Raw genomic sequence first — 24,387 nt, forward strand, 5'->3', positions numbered from 1 at the left:
ACACAAATTTTGTCAAGAAAAAACAAAAGCTGTCTGCTAGTCTTTTACTCTGTATTCACTTATTATCTTGATGGATATTGATACTTTTGTGTGGATAAACTAAAGAAACTGGCATTATACAATGTTGGTAAGTTACAAATTACTGCAGTATACTATGAGAGTACCGCATTGCATTTTTTATTGTGTACAAATATATATTTAGATATATTATCTAAACATCTTGATAAATATTTGTAAGCCGGCTTGCTACAATGACATACATGTTATGATGTTGGTTTTTGGCGTTCCAAAAAATTGAAATGATCTGAGTATGAATATAAATATTTAATATTATAAACAGTAACATGTCAAACAAACGATTTTGCAACACATTACATTTTTTTTCGATATTTTAGTCAACTGGAAGCCCGTGAAAATGGTTCTATCAGTGTAAAATCGCATTTTTCCGTAGTTTATATTTTGGTTGCCATGGTAACATTTTTACGCAAAAGATTAATGATTTGATACCAATTCTGACCACGTTCTCTTTTGAAATTAATACGAAAGGTAAAAGATCACCAAGCCTGTTAAATATAGAACAAACTTTCTCTAGATGAAGCAAGACAGGTGAAACACTAATTTAAGCATTTTCAAAAATCATCGGTTTTTAATTTTGTTGGTAACCATGGTAATATTCAAAATTAAATTGAAATTATGGCATTCGATACAATTTTTAACCCTTCTGCAAAAATATACTTGATTGTTAGGTTGATAAATTGACATCTAGATAACTTTCATTGTCTTAAGAGTTATAAATGTAAGAAACTTTAACTTTTTTGTAAAAGTCCAAATTTCGGTTGCTATGGTAACGTAATTAATGTGAAAACACCATTTTTCTTAAAAAATTTGAAAAGGTTATGATCTGAAGTTTCTAAATATATATGGGTTGATTACCAAAAATATTGCTGCAAAAGGGTGAAAAATCACTTTGAAAGAAAATATCAGATTTTCGAGAACTCTGCTAAAAATTCTTGGGAGTTAAGGGGTTAAAGGGTCTGTTTTAATTTCCTTAGTAATTTTTGACTCGTACTGTATTCATTCATATATAATCTGTATGATTCCCAGTTTGCACTTGTTTTCTTCCTTTGGTATATTTCCAAGGTCTTCCTTTTTCCCTTGAGGGTGTTTATTGTTTCTACATTCATCCAAGCTCTCCTGTACCTCCTTCTAGGTCTATTTTTTATCACTGGTATATATCTTTCCATTGTTGATTTAATTTTGTCGACAAAGTAGGCCCACGCATCCACGGTATTTAGCTCATCCATGTTGTTTTCCCAATCCCTGTTTGAAATCTCCAAACTCATTGATTCGTTATTCCCTCTATAAAAACAGTACTTGTTTTTGGTGGTGTTATCTTTATCAATCACAATCTCGATATTATAGAATATTGTTACATGATCACTCTTTCCTAATGGTGCATCAATCCTTAAGTTTTTAACTGTATCCTCATCTTTAGAAAGTACTAGATCTAGAGTTGATGGTTCATTTCCCTGTCTGTGTCTAGTATGACCTTGTACATGTTGTATGAGGTAGTTCTCTTTAACACATTCTAAAAACTTTTCTGTAGTTGGTACCAGGGGTTTCGGAGTAGTCTTCCTTGACCAGTCAATGCTTCTATAATTGAAGTCACCCATGATGATAATGTTATTAATTTTTTACACATTGCCTGAATTTCTTTGTTTAGTTCCAATGCATTTTCTGTGTTGCTTTAGTGACTTCGGTATATGCACCCAATTACTAATTTCTGGTTTTTATTTAATGACAAAGTAAAACCAAATAGCCTTAACTAAAATTTAGTTCAAGTTTAGTTTAGGTTTGATTTGATATAGATGACAACTCCTCTTCCGGTTTCAAGTCAAAGACAGTGAACATGTCATGACGCTCAATGTTGAATTCACAGATATTTAAGTATTTAAGTGGATTGTTCTTCGATATCATTTCAGTCAAAGCAATAATACTCGGATTTTCTTGGTCAACACCATTTCTCAGCTCCTACCTTTTCTTAAAGCTGACAATGCAAGTTAAAAAAGCATGCATTTGAAATTAAAAAAAGAAATATAATGATTTTTTTCGACAATTGTTTCTTAGACATCCCGTAGTTATGAAAGTGTCGTATACGAGGAAGTGGCAGTCATTTTTCTTTTGCTCTGCTTAGTAACCTTCACTGGGCAACCCCCTATATAAAGCACGGGACTTGACACACGTGCGTCATTCTAAACATACACATGACCCAATATTGAAAATTACAATTTTAAATTGAAAATACACACTGCACTCACCTGACAAAGTTTCATTGAAGTATAATTAATTTTCTCTTTGTTTCTGGCTTTCTGATTGGCCTATTCATTTTTTTTATACCACGGTGAAAAAAAAAAAAAATCCGAGAATGGCGCGGAAACCCGACGTTATCGTGAGGTCACAATAGAAACATTGACGTTGCGTATTGATTTGGAAAAAATACTCCCTTGGAAAAAATCATTGGAATCGCACATGTAAACCTATTTCATTTTATAAAGTAGCCTGGAAAATTAATTATAAGCATTGAAGTCACTATTTTTTTAATTTCATCGGGTTATGAAATAAATTTTGTTTGCAAACTTTTGTGAGAATCCGCTACGCAGCGGATTCACACAGTTTGCAAACAAAACTTCTTTCATACCCCGATGAAATTAAAAAATAGTGACTTCAATGCTTAAATAACATGAATGCGTTGTCTTCTAGATTCAAAAATATGTGCAAAAATAGCTAATAAAACACTACAATATACACTAGATTTTACACGTATATCGACACGTGTGTGTCCTTGATCGAGTATAATGATATACGGGGAGATATATGGACGGATTATTGTTTGGATTTCTATTCACTTGTGTTGAAATTTTTATTTTGACAAACATATTAATGCCATCTTAGAGGAGTTGACATGTTTTCTTGCTAAAACAACCCCCATACAGTTTAACAGGTAACTAGACTTTGTTTACCTTTTTTAGGTGATAGAGAGTGGACTGCTAGGTGTATATGTACATGACAAAATACACTTATTTTTTTAAATCATTTTAATCATTTTAACTTGCATTAATTGTCAGCTTTAAGAACAGAATCTACATTACTGTACGTTAACACTGATCTTGATTTCAACGCTATTTTCAGCAGTGCCTTTCTCTTTCCGTGTTGGAGCCCTACTACAAGGTGGATGCTTAGATGTTACTACCTCATTTCCCTGTTGACTACATATATATCAGCGTTGGATCTAAGTCCTCATAGTTCACCCGTTCCTCATCAACATTACTCCCTTCAATACTGGACAGATTTCCTTGGTCACATCCTTCTCGTGTTTTCATTTCGAATGGATCTAATAATAAGTCGCTAATACCTTCTGAGGGTAGACCTGTGGTAGATCAGGCACTACGCAGAAGGTGTTCTCCTCTGGTAATTTGGACTTGAGATTCAATCCTGTGGTAGATCAGGCACTACGCAGAAGGTGTTCTCCTCTGGTAATTTGGACTTGAGATCCAATTCTGTGGTAGATCAGGCACTACGCAGAAGGTGTTCTCCTCTGGTAATTTGGACTTGAGATCCAATCCTGTGGTAGATCAGGCACTACGCAGAAGGTGTTCTCCTCTGGTAATTTGGACTTAGAATCCAATCCTGTGGTAGATCAGGCACTACGCAGAAGGTGTTCTCCTCTGGTAATTTGGACTTGAGATCCAATCCTGTGGTAGATCAGGCACTACGCAGAAGGTGTTCTCCTCTGGTAATTTGGACTTGAGATCCAATCCTGTGGTAGATCAGGCACTACGCAGAAGGTGTTCTCCTCTGGTAATTTGGACTTGAGATCCAATCCTGTGGTAGATCAGGCACTACGCAGCAGGTGTTCTCCTCTGGTAATTTGGACTTGAGATCCAATTCCTGTGGTAGATCAGGCACTACGCAGAAGGTGTTCTCCTCTGGTAATTTGGACTTGAGATCCAATCCTGTGGTAGATCAGGCACTACGCAGCAGGTGTTCTCCTCTGGTAATTTGGACTTGAGATCCAATTCTGTGGTAGAACAGGCACTACGCAGAAGGTGTTCTCCTTTGGTAATTTGGACTTGAGATCCAATCCTGTGGTAGATCAGGCACTACGCAGCAGGTGTTCTCCTCTGGTAATTTGGACTTGAGATCCAATTCTGTGGTAGATCAGGCACTACGCAGAAGGTGTTCTCCTCTGGTAATTTGGACTTGAGATCCAATTCTGTGGTAGAACAGGCACTACGCAGAAGGTGTTCTCCTCTGGTAATTTGGACTTGAGATCCAATCCTGTGGTAGATCAGGCACTACACAGCAGGTGTTCTCCTCTGGTAATTTGGACTTGAGATCCAATTCTGTGGTAGAACAGGCACTACGCAGAATGTGTTCTCCTCTGGTAATTTGGACTTGAGATCCAATCATGTGGTAGACCAGGCACTACGCAGCAGATGTTCCCCTCTGGTAATTTGGACTTGAGATCCAATCCTGTGGTAGATCAGGCACTACGAAGCAGATGTTCCCTTCTGGTAATTTGGACTTGAGATCCAATCCTGTGGTAGATCAGGCACTACGCAGCAGATGTTCTCCTCTGGTAATTTGGACTTGAGATCCAATCCTGTGGTAGAACAGGCACTACGCAGCAGATGTTCTCCTCTGGTAATTTGGACTTGAGATCCAATCCTGTGGTAGATCAGGCACTACGCAGCAGATGTTCTCCTCTGGTAATTTGGACTTGAGATCCAATCCTGTGGTAGATCAGGCACTACGCAGCAGATGTTCCCTTCTGGTAACTTGGACTTGAGATCCAATCCTGTGGTAGAACAGGCACTACGCAGCAGGTGTTTCCCTCTGGTAATTTGGACTTGAGATCCAATTCTGTGGTAGAACAGGCACTACGCAGCAGATGTTCTCCTCTGGTAATTTGGACTTGAGATCCAATCCTGTGGTAGACCAGGCACTACGCAGCAGATGTTCCCCTCTGGTAATTTGGACTTGAGATCCAATCCTGTGGTAGATCAGGCACTACGCAGCAGATGTTCTCCTCTGGTAATTTGGACTTGAGATCCAATCCTGTGGTAGATCAGGCACTACGCAGCAGATGTTCCCCTCTGGTAATTGGACTTGAGATCCAATCCTGTGGTAGATCAGGCACTACGCAGCAGGTGTTCTCCTCTGGTAATTTGGACTTGAGATCCAATCCTGTGGTAGATCAGGCACTACGCAGCAGATGTTCTCCTCTGGTAATTTGGACTTGAGATCCAATCCTGTGGTAGATCAGGCACTACGCAGCAGGTGTTCCCCTCTGGTAATTTGGACTTGAGATCCAACTGTGGTAGATCAGCACTACGCAGCAAGGTTTCCCCTCTGGTAATTTGGACTTGAGATCAATTCTGTGGAGACCAGGCACTACGCAGCAGATGTTCTCCTTTGGTAATTTGGACTTGAGATCCAATTCTGTGGTAGACCAGGCACTACGCAGCAGATGTTCTCCTCTGGTAATTTGGACTTGAGATCCAATCCTGTGGTAGATCAGGCACTACGCAGCAGGTGTTCTCCGTTGGTAATTTGGACTTGAGATCCAATCCTGTGGTAGAACAGGCACTACGCAGCAGATGTTCCCTTCTGGTAATTTGGACTTGAGATCCAATACCCTGGTTGTTAATCTTTGTCCATACTTTGAATTTGGGCGTTTTCTTTTGTTTGTTGTTTTCGTTTTCTGAATCTTGATTTTTTGTGGTTAAGTTACAGAATCATCTTTCACTACTTTACTTCCTCTGATCTTAACTCTTTCTCCTGCCTCTTTTCTTGTCTTTAGCTCCGTCCTTAATTCTTTACTTGACTCTCGTTGTTTCGGAGTTAGGTCACGTACAATGTAAATTGACTTCAACATGCCATGGTCAATGTCTTTTATTTTCCTGACACTTTGTAGTAGTTTTCTCCTGGAGTACTTTCTACATCGTTCATCCTCTTTCCAGTATTCTCCTTTTTGTCTTTAATGCCTTGATCTATACGGGCCATTCATGGCAAATTTCGTTTACACACCCTATACCCACACTAGGCCGGTTTCTTCTCGCTGGTCAGAGTTTCTGCAACCGATTCTAGTAGCTTTAGCATTTAAAGCAGAAGCATACTTCACACAGTTCGCAGAAAACACTAATGTCATTTTCTCTAATGTCTGTGTCACATGATGGACATTTTATTCTTTATCGCTGTTAAATCCTTTCCTTTTCCCGATGCCATATTGATTTTGATTTTAGCAGTACCTGATCCAAACCTTATTAGCTATTTTCCTTGTCTTATATTTGAACATAGTTTTGTTCGGATAACTCCATCAGTTAACTGGTTATAGCACACCCTCTCTCTTGTGTATACTTTATTACTTCTAAGAGTCTTAATCATGTCAAGAAATAGCTTTGGTAATTCCAAATTGTTTCTGAAATTTAAGTTTCTTATCCCTTGGTTAAGTTCCTTTATTTTTATCACAAGCTCATTCTCTATTTCTATATCTGTACCGTTTGGATCGATATCACACTTACTCCTATTCTATTGAAGAATCGAGTAAAAATGACATTTCAGAACCCCTACTGAAACCTTTTTATCATGTTGATCTAATGATTCTAACAATCTTTCGTAGTGATATAAAATGTTAGTTGGTTTGGTATTGTTCAAGCATAGTTCGTTTTTTCTACCCCTTTTTTGTCAGATGACATCTTCCGGTCCGCAATTGAACAAATATAGATATAGACCCATACCTTTGCTTCCATTTAGCTAAATTGGACAGGATCAGATCCACGACTTGTGCAGTAGTTCGGTCTCCTTTACATTCCCATTTTTACGCTGTCTCTGAATATTTCATCCGCAGAATTGTTCTCAAGTCGAACGCCTTTGTTATCACTCACTATGATACGTTTTTTATCGCTGGGACATCACCGATAGGAACATTTTCAAGTCATCAAATCATCTAGATATTTGCTAATATTTGAAGCATTCATTTACTCATTGGTAAAGTCTTGAACTGTTCACGGATATTGTTAAATAATATAATTTTGCTTCTCAATTTACACATTTGGTTTTACCGCCACGACAGCCGCCATTTTGGATTAGACCGAGTGACAGTTCAAAGATTTTCACGTCTTCAGATTGCGTAAAAATGCAATCGGTATTGACAACACATCACTAAATAAATTCAATTCTCACATAATTCAAGCGTTGATTTCTTCTTTAAACAGTTAAATATTTGTATTTTCTTCCTGGTTTTCAAATCTGACAGAAAAAACAGCCATTACAGGCGCATGCACAACTCTCTATGAATATGAATAATGTTCATTTCAGGAAAGTTCACAGGGTTTGGTACATATTTCTGACCAAATAACCACGCCATTATGTATAATAGTGTCTACACATATACATAGAATTCTTTTTGATATTGTCACGCAAATAGCGTTTGTAGATTCTATCTCGTAAACATACAAGGCCAACAATGACTCGATTGGTATGCTTTTGTCAAGTTGAATCCACACTCCTTGTAAATACTATAGACACTAGTAAACATGGTGACATGGTGGGGACAGAAATATGTACCCAACCTTGTGAACTTGTTTAAATGAAATGTGACTCGATATATTCTTAAATCTGTGTATCCCGCAATCTACAATTATTCGCTTATTTTTTACAACAATTAACAAGTCGACAGTAATACCTAAGCTTAGCCATGGTACATACTGTGTCCACTTTTGATCAATTTTGGTCTCCTTAGATGTACCAAATGATTTATAAGCATGCAAAATAGCACTAGTCTAGACAAACGATATACGGTAAAGAGATCGGATGAATTTTGTTTTAAATCCTATTGCCATGCATGATTTATTTTAAAACCAAAAATAAAAACATAATTATTTACATATTATAACATCCCAAATGATAACTACTGTTACAGATTGGGAATAAACAGAAACTACACACTGAGTATACCTACGATTGATCAGGACGGGGATTACTTTGAATGTCGAAAAACAGGGTTCATAGAATTTTTAGATCTACAAAACAGCGTCCCCCTACAAAATCTTAAAATTCAGAAGGTAGGTTTTGTCAGAAGTATATAACTAAAATTTCATCGTATTAAACTATTTTCATAGATTAATTAACAAATGTCGAAATTTATGAAGAAAAGTAAGCACTCTCAATTGTAAACTTTGGTAATTTTGCTTGATCAAATTTAAGAAATTCTACTGACTGAATCGTTGGGTCAATTTTATGCCAAGGAGAAACACCGAACACAATGGAATAGTCAAAATAATTAATTGTTCGAAGCACGTAAGTGTATCTTGACATTTCCACAGTATGATGTGTTTCTCATACTTAAAAATGACATCTAGTACACTAGATATTTTTTAAATATAGGACCTTGAGATCAATTTATGATGCATTTCATTGTCTCACTAAGAGAGTATGCATTTTGATTTGTATGAACTTTATGAGATATCCATACAAAGGTGCTATATGTACTCAAGCCGAAACATTTGCTCAATGTTGTTTTCACTATTCAATATGGAGGACCATACATATGTAGCTCTGCATTCAGTTTCGGGATTACTTGGAATGCCGAAAAACAGAGTTCATAGAATTTTTAGATCTACAAAACAGTGCCCTGCTACACAATGTTACCATCCAGAAGGTAAGTTTTAACTTTAGCTTACAAGTAAAATGAACTTTAAAATATTTCACATAGACCTTAACTTGTGTGTTAGTTAATAATTGAAGTATTTTTTTAAAAAAACATGTATTTTATTTTCGAGGATTGCTTTATACAAATTGACACCTCCGCTCCCCACTACCAAGTAGGGGATTCAGCAGTCATAGCAGCCACAATACAGGACTTCAACAGAGAAAACATCAAACTGCCTGGTGACCCTAATCCCAACCGTCAGCGATACACTAAAGGGCGACCTCTAAGTTCTGTCCCGGTACAGGTAGGTACATCAAAGGGCGGGCTCTTGGTTCTGTACCGGTGCAGGTATGTAACCAAAAGGCGGCCTCTTAGTTCTGTACCGGTACAGGTAGGTACAACATAAGGTGAGCTCTTAGTTCTGTACCGGTACACATAGGTACATCATAAGGCGGACTCTTAGTTCTTGACTGGTACAGGTAGGTACAACATTAGGCGGGCTCTTATTTCTGTACCAGTACAGGCATGTAACCAAAAGGCGGGATTTTAGTTCTGTACCTGTACAGGTAGGTACAACACAAAGCGGGCTTTTAGTTCTGTACCGGTACAGGTAGGTACATGATAAAGGGGGTTATAAGTTCTGTACCGGTACAGGTAGGTACATCATTAGGCGGGCTTTTAGTTCTGTACCAATACAGGTAGGTACATGATAAGGTGGGCTTTAAGTTATGTACCGGTACAGGTAGGTACACTATAATGCGGGCTCTTATAATGAGTATCATACCGGTACAGGTATGTAAGCAAAAGGCGGGCTTTTAGTTCTGTACCGGTACAGGTAGGTACAACATAAAGCGGGGTTTTAGTTCTGTACCGGTACAGGTAGGTACATTATAAGGCGGGCCCCTAGTTCTGTACCGGTACAGGTTTAACATACGGCGGGCTTTTAGTTCTGTAACGGTACAGGTAGGCACAACATAAGGCGGGCTCTTTGTGTTGCTTCTATCAAAAACAAACTCCAAGTTTGCAGTATTTTTTTATTTAAATGCTGAAAGTACAGGAAGAATAAACAAATTTTCTTAGAATTGTTAACAAAGAGGTCATAAGTGTGACGCTGTGACAAAACAAAGGGAGTATTCACTAAAATGTCCTAAACAAATTACAATTTATTTTACTTACATTGTTGTAGCACGTCCCGTATTTGTACAATAGGGGCATACTAATTGCAGTATAAGACGTGTGTTATTAACAACACGCCAACTTCCTTCAGCGTATTTTATCTTTTTGCACACGGCGCGCAGCGGCGTGAGTAAATTCCGGACCCTGGCGTCTGAAGTTCCGGGACTCCAAGCCACGCCGTTCATCGGCGTCACACTCCCCGCCTGGCGTCATTGACTCCACATATCTACTTCGAAAACAAATATACAATCTGTGTAATCGGTCTTACATTATAAGTCACCTTTTCTCGAATCCTAACTACTTGAGGTTAAACTTCGTTGCTCGGAAAAGTACGAATAACTTGTCCTAGAAGCCAGTCGTACCTAACTGTACCTTCCTCTTTCAGTAGAACAACATCTCCTTCCTGAATGTTGTCTTTAGTGTCGAGCCATTTCCGTCTCGACTGAAGCGAATGTAGATACTCGATCTGCCATATTTTCCAGAATTGGTTCGCTAGAACTTGCGCATGTTTTCAAGTTGATTTATACGTGTCCTTGATGTCGATTTCCTCAAATGGTCCCAAGTCCACATTCACTTTCTGAGTTAAGAGAACTGACGGAGATAACACAGATGGTTGCGAGGTGTCGACCGACACGGGTGCGATAGGTTGACTGTTGATAATCGCGCTTACTTCACACATAAAAGTACTTAAAATGTCATGAGTAAGATTCCGTCGTGATTCTGACACGATGATTCCTTCGAGAATCCTCCTTGCTGTGACGATGGCTCTCCCAGACACCGCCCATATGCGATGCATGTGGCGGATTGAAGAGCCATGTAGTACCGTTTTCTACCAAGAACTTCTTAACAGTAGGACTTTCGACATTTACGGTGGTCGGAGTAGAACTTTTCCGCGCAATGAGACAAAACGACGAAGAGCATTGAAAAACGCCGCTGAAGACATCTCCTCTACAAGTTCTATGTGCACGGCTCTACTGGTCATACAATTGAAAAGTATTGCCCATCGCTTAGCATTAGCTGCACCACCACGTGTTTTCCTAGTCGAAACTTGCCACGGACCAAAGGTGTCAACACCTACGTAGGTAAACGGTGGAGTAGGTTGCGTGCGGAATTAGCCATTTTCTGGTACTCCAATTTCCGGCGAAGTTTCCTGCAGATGACGCATGATTGCATGACTGACGAAATGAGTCTTTTGGCACCAATTATCCAATAACCAGCCGATCTGACTGCGCCTTCCAAGATGCTTCTACCTTGATGTTTCGTTTTCTCGTGATAGTGAAGCACAATCAGTCGGGACAGGTGAGTTTTCCCAGGGATCACAATGGGTCCTTTTTGACCAGATAATGCATCTCCTGTGCGGATTCTTCCACCAACGCGTGTAATGTCATTTTCGAGGTAAGTGTCTAAGTATCTTAACGGGCTGTCCTTTGGCACAAGCTTCTTACTGCGGAAATAAGCAATTTCTTGAGGAAACTTCTCGTTCTGCAAGAGTTTTATAAGGTAAGTCTCTGTCGATCTATATGTTTTCGTGTCGTCATACGGCGGACGTCATTGCTTCTTCCTGACATAACTGTGTAGCCTGGTGACTCCTCGAACCACTGAGACCCACGAGGAAAATCGTTCGAACCTCTCAAGACCTAGGGTGTGACCGACAGAGGTCTTCATAGTTTCCGATCTGATTTCTTTGTCGTCTTCGGGATCTTATAGAGGGTATTCCGATACCTCATTCACATCACTGGCGTCTCGCAAAAAGGTAGGTCCATTCAACCACATTCAACCTGAGAGTTCATTTGTCATACATGATCTTGTTCCTATGTCTGCTGGATACTGGTCTGTTGGAACATGACTCCATCCCTCAGGTGACACGAAGGAAGGAAACCGGGACTTTGCCTAAACAGCACTCCCCGATGATGGCCCAGCCAAGCGGAAGCTTCTGAGCGAACGGGGATCCACGAGGACCAGTCTTCTGCGACAGAACGCGATGGGCATCTGCATGATCGCGACCGATCAAGAGCAAAATGTCGGCCGAATCATCGATGTCCGGAATTTCGGCTGCAAGTTCGGATAGATGAGGGTAAGCTTGGGCTACCCTGGGAGAGGGAATTTCTGATCGATTATCAGGAATATCACCACACTCTATAACTCTCGTGAGATGTATGTTGGTAGCATTGTCAACGCTGCTATTGATTATAGGTTCAACTATAAAATCCCGGCCACATCTGCCTGTGTTCACCGAGACACCGATAAATGTTATTGGAAATTGTCGTAGTACTTGTATCAAACATATCGAAGAACTCCGGTTTGGCCAAAGTTTGGCTACTCTGGTCGTCCAGAATAGCATTTAGTCGTCTTGCTTTCTCTTTATGTCCATCAGGGTAAACATTGCCTAGAAGAGTTTTAGCACACGATTTACCAGAAAATTCAGGTACACAGACTTTCGTACACATGTTGTTAACAGTTTTAACCTTAGTATCGTCAACTGGTTTCTCCCCGCCGTCCTTCTTCCCGCCATCTCTATGTATGTGAAGGGCGGTTAAATGGGATCCCCCACAAGTTTCACACTTTAGCTTTGCTTTACAGTTTTTAGCTAGATGGGTTGACTCAAGGCAGTGGTACCACAGACCGTTCTCCTTTACAGAACTTTCTACAACGTTTGATTGCGTGAAAGTCATTTGGGTGTAGGGGACACTTTTTGCTAGCTTGGCCGTTAGGAACATTTTCCCGTGTAACACCTTCACACTCAGTCTTCTTCGAATGAACGGACACAGGTTTAACTACTTCGGACTTCTTTGAATCTACGTCGCGGTCTTGAAAACCTGGGTCGTTGCGGGTAAGACTGAGGTCTTATACAAACTGAACTAAGACGGTAAACGGTGGATATGACACTCCGTATTTTCCTTTGTAGTTGGAAGCTCTTGTCGTCCACTTTTCGCGCCAAGGGTGAGGTAACTTAGAGATGATGGGTATGATCCCTACATATGACGCGAGTCATAATACGAGAACATAGTGCCATATTGCGGATTTCTTTTGATCCCGTCAATCTGGGTAAGAATATCGGCTAAGTCGAAAAAAATTAGTATCTTTGACTGTCAGCGACGGAAACTTTTCCAATTTACTCTTAAGGGAACTGTCTACGAGCTCCGCAGCACCGTATCTATCGTTTAGTCGATGATTCCGAATCATGTGAACCCCTTCAAACGGGTTTTCCACATTAGCTTGACATATATTACTCGCGAACTTAGACGATTCAGGTCCAAGCCACCGGACAAGAAGTTGTAGCTCTTCGAAAGGAGAAACCGATAGATCACGCACAATGGATTAAAAGTTCATTTCCATGCATTTTATGCTTCTGGCTCATCGGTAAAGTTGGTAAATCTTGAAATCATCTTTTTCACTCTTTCTTCATGAGGTAGTTTGAGAATACAGTTAAATTGTCTATCGGATTAACTGGATTACTGACGGTTGACGTTATAGGCACCGTGGTTGTGAGTGGAATTTGATTCGAAGTACTGACCGTGGTAGTAGGCGTAATGGTGAATAACCCTGTTGGCGCCGTCGTAACAGTATGTGTAGGATTAGCCAACGGGTACCTTGCAGTGTTCATTTTTTGTTGAAATGTCGTTGCGTTGGGGTTATATGAGAATCCGGTTTGCGATGTGACCATAGGATTGAACGGTAATCCGGTTTGCGCCTTGACTGTAGGTTACCTAATGGGAAGACGCTCATCTAAATAACTTTGTAGCTTTTGAGGTCCAGTCATGGTTTCAAGCCTTGGTGAAATATAGTGACTACTGTTTTCTGAATCATCAGCGTCTTCAGCCTCAACTTCAGCTCGAGTGACAACTTCGCTTTGCTTTAAAATTTCCATTTCACTCTGGAGCTTCAGTTGTTCTTGTTTTATTTCAACTTCCCTTTTTAGAAAATCTAATCGTGTTCTCGCGAAGGTTGCCTCCCTTTTATCAATTGTTACCTTTGATGAACTGGAGCTTCTTGAGGCAGTCTGCATCTTGTCTAACAAAGCGTCCTCTATTCCTCTATTCGTTTAGCGAGTCTGGCTATTATCTTTACTTTTCGTTTCATTTGTTCTTCGTGTGTTTTAAGTTCATCTACACTTTCCTCTGGCTTATTTCTGTTAAGAAATTCCGACACTGCGTTAGAATCAGTTTTCATTTGTCTAATGTTCTGACTTCTAGTTCGGATTCCTTCAAATCAAATAAAATGTTTTCTATCACTAACCATTTTGGTCAGCTTTATAACATAATTCATTTAAATTCTGTCGAAATAGTTCGTTACCTTGTACGGTTAACGTGCGCACTCGCGAAGTCTCAGAATCGCTAATTCTACCATTAGAACCTGAATCCTCATTTAAAGCGGCCTGATTTATAGAATCGGACGGATCGGTCACGATTTCAGGCTTACCATGAGACATTTTCGAATGTTTTGTTGATGTACACACTAATGGTATAGGCAACAAATTTACACTAATTCTAAAGTAACTAAGCATTAAACATACAACATAATAAATTCACATAGTAACCAAAGTTCAACATTCAATGGTAATATTGTCAATAAATAACTCAATGACTGTAAAACCACTAATCGATAAATGATTATCAATTGCAATGAAATTCAAAGTCGTCACATGAAATACCAATTTCTGATTTCAATTCAAATATAAATTTGAACCAGTGAGCTACTTTTGACTATGTTCTTTGTAATTGTCTTTCAAATTCCACTTTAAGATTTGTATCAATCAAAAGATTAAATGACACAACAAATCAATTTCGATAAAATATGCTCAACACATGAAAGCTTTGCCTACTAGACAATAATGAAAATGTTTGTTCTGATTTTTGTTAAAATGTTCAATTTCTAAATTCTAAATTTAAACTTGTTCAGAAATAAAAGTCTTGCTAATTAAAATAGAAATGATTCACTAATTGGGTAGCTGATAATTGTCTCTAGAATGTTAATCAGCTTTACTAAATGAAATGTCAACACTTGGATACTTGGATTATTCACAAAGTTGCGGTTGCAGCATCGGTTTTCACTGGGGACAGTCTGGTAACAATCATTTACTGTGCCGCTTCTATCAAAAACAAAATCCAAGTTTGCAGTAATTTTTATTTGTAGATAGCTGTAAATGCTGAAAGTACAGGAAGAAAAAACAAATTTTCTTAGAATTGTTAACAAAGAGGTCAAAAGTATGACGCTGTGACAAAACAAAGGGAGTATTCACTAAAATGTCCTAAACAAATTACAATTGATTTTACTTATATTGTTGTGGCACGTCCCGTATTTGTACAATAGAGGCATCCTAGATGCAGTTTAAGACGTGTGTTATTAACAACACGCCAACTTTCTTTGAGCGTTTTTCATCTTTTTGCACACGGCGCGCAGCGGCGTGAGTAAAATCCGGACCCGGGCGTCTGAAGGTCTGGAACTCCAAGCTTAAGCCACGCCGTTCAGCGGCGTCACACTCTTAGTTCTGTACCGGTACAGGTAGGTACACCATAAAACGGGCTCTTAGTTCTGTACCGGTACAGGGAGGCACAACATAAGGTGGGCTCTTAGTTCTGTACCGGTACAGGTAGGTACATCATAAGGCGGGACCTTAGTTCTGTACCGGTACAGGTAGGTACATCATAAGGCGGGTCCCTAGTTCTGTACCGGTACAGGTTTAACATAAGGTGGGCTTTTAGTTCTGTACCGGTACAGGTAGGTACATCATAAGGCGGCCCCCTAGTTCTGTACGGGTACAGGTTTAACATAAGGCGGGCTCTTAGTTCTGTAACGGTACAGGTAGGTACATGATAAGGTGTGCTCTTAGTTCTGTACCGGTACAGGTAGGTACAACAAAAAACGGGCTCTTAGTTCTGTACCGGTACAGGTAGGTACATGATAAGGTAGGCTCTAATTTATGTACCGGTACAGGTAAGTACATCATCAGGTAGCCTCTTTTAATTACTTATATGTAGGTACCAAAGTAGTTTTGCATCATACAGGTAGGTACATCATAAGGTGGGCTCTTTTAATTAGTATCATACAGGTAGGTACACCACGTGCACTTAACCGGCATAACACATTTGCTACATTTAGCATTTTCCCGAGTGTCTGGTGTGATAAACGACGAAGTGTCTCAAACAGCTTTCATTTCAGTCAGCCAAAAAGATTAAAGGGATTACCTCATACATGAATACGGGGCTGACATCGTCTTAGTGATGGTACTCTGTATCAGGTCAGAGAAAGCACTATATTTTGAAGTTAACACACAATCACGTGATCACTTGTTATCCATAATACAATTTCATATTTCGGCCAATGGTATGAATGAGGTATAAGCACGTGACACGATGTACTCCGTTTTTACTACAAATACTCGAGTGTTTTGTACCATTTTGGGGAATACGAGTATCCCCCGCAGATCATGGTTTCATTTCCAAAGTTGGGAAACAGATTGAACTTTATAAATATATATCTGTATCTATTTTGCATCGAAGCGTTTGTTGCAATGTATGTGTATGAATAAAAGTTCCAAGTGCACATTTCGAGAAAACTATCCTAGATAGTTTTTTTCTGAAACCGTAACAAAAGCATGTATTACCATATTTCGTCATATGGATTTTGTAATTATCTATTAAAACTGTTTTAAAAAGTTAGACATTAAAAAATGTGGCACGTAACATGTACAAATGTAGATGATATGTAACTGATATTGCCGATACTAAATATCTTTATCCATTTTTTTACGATATTTTCCCCTGAAAATTCAACTTTCACATGCTTGGACAAATGACCACGTGTACATGCTCCTGGATTATGTTACACGTGTACATATATAGAAGCCACGTTAAAACATGGAAGTCTCACGATATCAAAATATATCGTGTACATATATAGAAGCCACGTTAAAACATGGAAGTCTCACGATATCAAAATATATCGTATACATATATAGAAGCCACGTTAAAACGTGGAAGTCTCACGATATCAAAATATCGATATGAATAAAAAGTCAAATAATTTAAGATACAAAATTATGTGCTGATTATATTGTTAATGCAAAATCAAAGCATTTCTGATATCTATATCAGAAAATAATTTACTCTGTTGATTGCTATTCACAAAAATCCATGGTAAAAAACGGAGGTGTACCCACAGAAATCTAGTTCAATCTGGTTCTCAATTTCAGAGGTAAAATCACGTCCCGGGGGGATTTATACTCTAAAGGTCAAACTTTCGTGCACTTTTAACTGTAAATTATGCATGTACGTTTTTGTACAATTTTTTATATGTATATGTATACGTGAAAGTCGAAATTACAAATTCGTTATGCCATTATATAACAAACACTTCGATGAAAATATAGATGCACATATATATTTATGAAATTCAATGTGGTTTCAGACTTTGGAGGATTTTTATTCCCCGCCTTCTCCGAAACAGGGGATATTAATTTGGGTTTGTACGATTTTCTTCACACTTGATGACAAGGTTAAATGCCTTAAGGGCTCGGCCAAGATCGATCGCGACTTTCAACGGACCTTATTTAGCGGAGTTATGGCCCTTTGAATTACTTAAAACGTCATTTTCTGCCATTTCCGTGCAATAAGTGTAACAAATGTTAACTGATTTTCTTCAAACTAAGTAACAAGGTTGACTGCCTTAAGTACCTGGCCAGGTTCGATCAACTCTTTTTATGGCCCTTTAATTTACTACAAATGTCATTTTTCTGCAGTTTCTGTGTAATAACTAAAATGTTAAAACTAATATTGTTAAAGCTTTGTAACAAGTTTTAATGCCTTAAGGGCTTAGCCAAGTTCGATCGCCACTTTTGGCAGATCTTAATAAGCAGAGTTATGACCCTTTGATTTAATGTTTAAAAAGTCATTTTCTGCCACTTCCACACAATAACTGTAATAAATATTAACCGATTTTCTTCAAACTTGATAACAATGTTAAATGTCTTAAGGGCTCGGCCAAATTCGATCGCCACTTGCGACGGACCTTATTTAGCAGAGTTATGGCCCATTGATTTAATTTAAAAAAAAAAATCATTTTCTGCCATTTCCCTGCAATAACTCTGATAAATATTAACAGATTTTCTTCAAACTTAGTAACAAAGTCAAATGCCTTAAGGGCTTGGCCAAATTCGATTGCCAATTTTCAAGACATTATATAGTGGAGTTATGGCGCTTTGATGTACTAAAAAAGTCAATTTCTGCCATTCCTTGTGCAATAATTGTAACAAATGTAAACCGATTTTCTTAAAAGTTAGTATGGAAGTTAAATGCCTTAAGAGCTCAGCCAAGTTTAATCGTCACTTTCAGCGGACATTGTTTTACGCATCTTACTTCCGAATAAGACTTCGGTTAATGTTTTCATGTTTCAACCAAGATTAAACCTAACCTCATTAATGTTTACCTACAATATGTCCTGAAAGCGGGAGATGGAAATTCCACGAATTTGTTTGTCAACACAAAGATAGAACCAATATTAATTGTACATGGCCATTAAAACCGTAATAAAGAAAACTCGTTACACCTTTATATAACAAACGCTTCGATGAAAAGATAAATGCAAATACATATTTATGAAATTAAATATGTTTCCCAATTTTAGAAATGAAACCACGATATTCCCCCAAATGGTACAAAACACGCAGTTTTTGTAGTAAAAACGTAGTAAAACGAGTCTCGTGTTTATACCTCATTCATGCCATTGGCCTAAGTATGAAATTGTATTGTGGGTAACTAGTGATCGCGAGATAATGTGTTTACTTCCAAATAAGTGATGTCTCCTACCTGGGTATAGTTGTGAAGGATGATATTGAAAGGAAAGTATCGCTCTTTCCAACGGTAGTAATCGTTTTGTGAAGACTTACTAGAAATATGATTGTTTAGCCACTAAAATTAGGTGGGGTGGAGTTTGGTTCGGCTTTCCTCCCTTCTCCTATATAATACCTGTAGAATACGAACCAATATTTTATTTAGACAACTAAAAACTCTATACTCTCTGTTGGGACTCAAAATTGATATAAACTGTAACTTATTCTTAAACTCCTGTGTTTTCTTCAATAATTGTAGAAGATCTAACTCATCAACATAGGATTGTATAACTGTTTATAATCTATATTGTAATTCTCGTGATGCCGGATACTGTTAACAATAACTGCGATTGATTATTTCAGTTCTATATAGAAATTATAAGTGAAGACGAAGCACCTGCAATCATTGACCCGACCCCACCCGAACAACAGATGTTTACGATATTTGTGGGGTCAGATGTGGACATAAAGGTCGTGGCCAAACCGACCAATCCTACCAGGTTGGTTTACAGAGATAAGGACTTAAGAACTTGACGTACCACTCGTAAAATTACTGAGCATTGTTCTGATGTTGATTTAATACTAAGGTTCTTTGATAACTAATATGCTGTAAGATACCACGATAAGGATTGGTCTCCACTCCGTCCACAACTATTACACGGACGAAAAGCAAAATAACTGATTTCTCTGGTACTCTGTTGACAGATTATTCATATAACGAAATATCTGCAAGCGGCAAACATTAATTTTATGTTGTCCCATAATCATTTTTTTTTCATTTCAGTTGAAAATATGATTCCATTGTAATGTGTATGTATTATATACGCACTACATTGTACCTGGATTAGAGAGTGGCAGTGCCTAGTGTCACCCCGAGGATATCACTGTAATCCGAGGCAAAGCCGAGGGTGACAGTGATATTCCGAGGGGTGACACTAGGCACTGTCACCCTCTAATGCAGGTAGTATTTATTTTATTACACCAAAAGTCTAGAAACAAAACTAGTTTTCAAGTATGTGCAATCTATTGAAACATTTTACTCGAAAACTCACCGTCGGCAGTAAAGTAACACGAGTGCGCATCTTTTTGGGCGGTTAATATTTTGCACCGTCAAAAATACCACTAAGCCTATCATAAAATAGTGTGAAATGCCAAATATCTCTCGACCAATCACAATGCTGGATTCTCACTTGAGGTATGATAAATATAGATATCGTATTTATATCGGCAAGTACCATGTTATATAACCTTTTGATGGACGTTTAATCACTTCCTTGCCATTTTACAGCAACGTATCGACATTTTTCTTCACACGAAATGATGGCGTCTTGCCAATGACATCCGCAGTGACTGACGAATCCTCCGTTGACCCACGAGCGAAAGGTCAGGCGGTGTTATGGACCCCTGTATCTTCTGACATTGGCGACCACATTCTGTGTGCGAGGGTTCAGGACAGCGCAGGGTAACGTACATAAAACACGATTACTAGTATCCATTTTTCCAAATATTTAGAAAATGTTTATGGTGTTAAACAACTTTAAAATATCAAAATGTTTCCCATGCTTGCATTTATATTTGCTTCAATAATTATGAATATCCACATGATGTGATAAAAAAAGAAGAAAAACATCATATTGTCACATTTACTTTTCATTTTATCAGATTCGACTCACTACCCCGATGCGTCATAATCCGAGTGAAAGGTATGCTTTCCTATGTTATGTGTAAAAGACTGTAGGATTTTGTATAAAATTAATTACTGCCTCTGCCAGATGTTCAACTCGGCTTAAGAGACATTTCTCCTAGCCGATAGGTTTATTGCGATTATTATTAATCAGCGTTACATATGATGACTAAAGTGACATTTAATCCTTCAAAAGAATACTGTAATACTGATACTGAATTTCATTAATGTTCCCTTGGATTTTATAACTGATATTTTCTTTTGATGTCACGTGTACATCAAAAACCCATGATATATTCATGATTCTTAAATGATATATATAACGTCTGTTTTGATTGGATTATTTCATGATTGTTCATTTTTATACCCATGTACCTCATCGCAGAATCAACAATGTGATCAGCGGTAAAAAAAATTAAATTGGGTGGAGCTTTGCGTTATCAGAATGTTAGGAGAGATATGTAATATCTAATGGGAAAGAATCGGGATTATCTCAAATTTCTTTTTTCGATGACAATTTACAAGAGGTAAGCACCACTGTGTCTTACATAATTTTAAAATGGATATATAATGTCATTTTTCATGAATCTGCGGTAGATTCATGAAAAATGACATTTAATCCCCTAAAGTAATATAAACAAAGATACCCACACAATGAATTATATCACCTGTTTATGACTTTCAGATGCTCCTGTGGGAGTCAGTTCAACGACTGTACACGTAAGATATAACGGCGTGCTGTGAATGTAATAGAAAGGATTAAGATAACGTGAAATTGAAGCCTAGATAACAAACTGAAATAATGTAATAAAAAACATACATATCATTGCCGTAATGTATGCCTGTAGATATATTCGGGGCAGAATTTAATCATGGGCTTGGTGGGTTTTTTTTAACATTTCCACGTTTTATTGTATTACAAGTCACATTAAAGCTATCGAGCCACGTAATTGTGTATGATACCTAAGAGGACTAAACATATTTGTTCAACAATATCTTGGTGTCTAAATTACACATTATATCTATATTACCATCAAGGGGAAGCCAGCGTTCCTTCACTGGCCATCTAATGGAGAGATTGCTTGTTTGGTCGGATCCAATTGCCGTTTTCCTATCTACGCCTTTTCTTCGACAGCAGGGTATGTACACATTTTCACAACTCTTCGCAAATTTATGAAATGTTTGTTTATATTTTGTTCTTACAAAATAAATTAATTTCGCAAGCCAGACTGATATGGTTTAAGCAACAGAAGTGGATTTTCTGGTTTAAATCAAATATTCATTTTCTTCACTTCTGCTAGTGGAATAACAGGGATATCTCTGACTAGTTCGACCGCTGCAGGGTGTCATATCAGTTCATTAAAGGATGGCAGTACCATACAAAGTGGAGCGAAGATGGTTGATATTTCATTTCAGGATACATCGATAGGGAGTAAGAAAATTTGTCTGACAGCATCCGATGTGTAAGTCTTCCAATTAAAACTTAAACATCTTTCATCTGATCGTAAGACGAAACAGTAATAGTTCCGTTTCTTTCTTTTACAATTTATGTAAAATGGAACGACCAATCGATATACGAGTATAACATATCACACATTGTAAAATTATTCTTATTAAATGTTGCGCATGTACTCATCATCTCGATATTTCATTTAAACAACATTTTGTTTTAATTGATTACTGAATCCAATGATATCGACTGATGGATTAAATAATCATACTAACCATACACTGTATTCCTTAGGAATGCTGTTATAATGAAATGTTTTGAAGCCATCGTCCGACCAAAGGGTATGCATTCTTTTGTTCTCGTTACTTACAAAGTTACGGAGAGTAATCAAGTGTTATAAAACAAATGTTTGATCTGTTTGAGGTTACACATACAAACGTTTATTGTGTCTAAGTTTTCCGATTAAATTATTGATAAATATTATTTTACGTTGTGGATGGGAGCCGGACCGTTTCCTTCTTCTGTTTTTGATGTAGAATATTTTTTAAATATCTTCATTCCCTTATTCATCTACTCTAATCGACACAGTGTAGAACTAAATTGAATGGATATAAGGTTGTTGTTTGTATTAAGAAACGTAAATTATTTTGTTACCTTTACTGCTTTATTCACTTGTTTTTGTAGACCCGTGTGAAATACAACCTTGTAAAAACGGTGCCGAGTGTGTGACAAATGGCGATAAAACGTCTTTTGTGTGTATGTGTCGGGCAGGTTACGCGGGGACCACGTGTGATATAGGTACTGATGCTATCTTGTTTGGTAACGTTACACGTGTAATTCTTTTATTTTTAATTACTTTAAGTATTTGAATGATCTTACTATTTAATTTACTGTGAAGTTTTGAAAGAAGATGTATAACGTGTTTCAATCAGTTCAAAATCCATGTTTTTGTTGTGTGACTTTCACCCTTGAGAATGTTTTTGTTGTGTGACTTTCACCCTTGAGAATGTTTTTGTTGTGTGACTTTCACCCTTGAGAATGTTTTTGTTGTGTGACTTTCACCCTTGAGAATGTTTTTGTTGTGTGACTTTCACCCTTGAGAATGTTTTTGTTGTGTGACTTTCACCCTTGAGAATGTTTTTGTTGTGTGACTTTCACCCTTGAGAATGTTTTTGTTGTGTGACTTTCACCCTTGAGAATGTTTTTGTTGTGTGACTTTCATCTTTGAGAATGTTTTTGTTGTGTGACTTTCATCTTTGAGAATGTTTTTGTTGTGTGACTTTCACCCTTGAGAATGTTTTTGTTGTGTGACTTTCACCCTTGAGAATGTTTTTGTTGTGTGACTTTCAGCCTTGAGAATGTTTTTGTTGTGTGACTTTCAGCCTTGAGAATGTTTTTGTTGTGTGACTTTCAGCCTTGAGAATGTTTTTGTTGTGTGACTTTCAGCCTTGAGAATGTTTTTGTTGTGTGACTTTCAGCCTTGAGAATGTTTTTGTTGTGTGACTTTCAGCCTTGAGAATGTTTTTGTTGTGTGACTTTCACCCTTGAGAATAATTTGTTATCTTGGTCATTCTTATTAATAAGCAATTTGTTATTGACTTTGTATACAAAGGATAATGCTGACTAAGGTCAAGTCCATTTTTCTTCGTGCGCTTGTTGCAAGCATTTTCTTCTCTAACATAAAAGAAAGTAGATCTTTCTAATTTTAATGCTAATGATGCGCATACATTTTCCAAACTGATCTTAACACATCTTGTAAATCTTAACAGGACCTGTTACAGCTACAATTGAATTTTGTCCGCAAAACAATTTAACAAAACCTAGGTGCATTTTGTAGTACTATGACAGACAACATGTATACTCCCTTTGGTGTGTTCTCCATTTGCCCACTTTTTAGAGAACAAAGAAAAGTGTTGGTATAGGAGAACAATGGAAAACCAATTATAGTCAGTTTCATAATATTTTGTACCTGTGCTTACCTGTATTCGTTTACCTGAGCTACCTATAGTTTGTCAAATGTGGGGAAATAGATATATATATATATACAGTGCAGTACTATGTATATTTTATGCATTTTGACAGACAATTATGCATAATAATTCATATGTTACATCTTTATAAATTTCAACACTGAGATAAGAATAAAGAACAAAATTGCATCCAAGTTTTAGGAGAAGTGTCACAGGAAGAGCACATTTTTTTACAAACTGTTTCAATTTCAAGAATTAGTTAAAATCATAAAAACTTCTACATCTGTCGTTATTAGGAGAACCCAATCAAGACAATAATGCTTGTAATGTTGGCATGTGTACTTATGTAGCTCTATATAGAATATATCACAAGAAACCGTTCAATTCTATAGGATGATACATGTAACAATACACATGTAAATATACACGTATCTAAGTAATTATATCATATACAGTTGTATTCCATATAGTACATTATATATAACATTGTATAGCAATTCTACAGTAACAAGAAAGTCGAACATACTGTATATATTTGTATGTTAGACATTGAGAAAATCCAGCTAT

The 24,387-nt window shown here is 37.7% G+C and overlaps 1 protein-coding gene across 2 annotated transcripts in view; it reads left to right on the forward strand.

Moving 5' to 3' along the window:
• The window catches only part of LOC138319375 (fibropellin-1-like), a 90,374-nt gene that overhangs the window by 18,233 nt on the left and 47,754 nt on the right, over positions 1–24,387 (forward strand). Inside the window, exons 5-14 of one of the 2 annotated variants that reach the window (XM_069262472.1) lie at positions 7,985–8,126; positions 8,844–9,017; positions 19,080–19,216; positions 20,005–20,178; positions 20,379–20,419; positions 21,086–21,120; positions 21,439–21,539; positions 21,702–21,863; positions 22,145–22,191; positions 22,535–22,648. In XM_069262472.1, coding sequence (XP_069118573.1) covers positions 7,985–8,126; positions 8,844–9,017; positions 19,080–19,216; positions 20,005–20,178; positions 20,379–20,419; positions 21,086–21,120; positions 21,439–21,539; positions 21,702–21,863; positions 22,145–22,191; positions 22,535–22,648 — 1,127 coding nt within the window. Of the gene's footprint in view, positions 1–7,984; positions 8,127–8,843; positions 9,062–19,079; positions 19,217–20,004; positions 20,179–20,378; positions 20,420–21,085; positions 21,121–21,438; positions 21,540–21,701; positions 21,864–22,144; positions 22,192–22,534; positions 22,649–24,387 lie in introns of those variants that run through there. The other variant, XM_069262473.1, reaches the window with a different exon arrangement.

Source organism: Argopecten irradians, chromosome 3 (genome assembly GCF_041381155.1).
Source record: "Argopecten irradians isolate NY chromosome 3, Ai_NY, whole genome shotgun sequence".
Classification (NCBI taxonomy): Eukaryota; Metazoa; Mollusca; class Bivalvia; order Pectinida; family Pectinidae; genus Argopecten; species Argopecten irradians.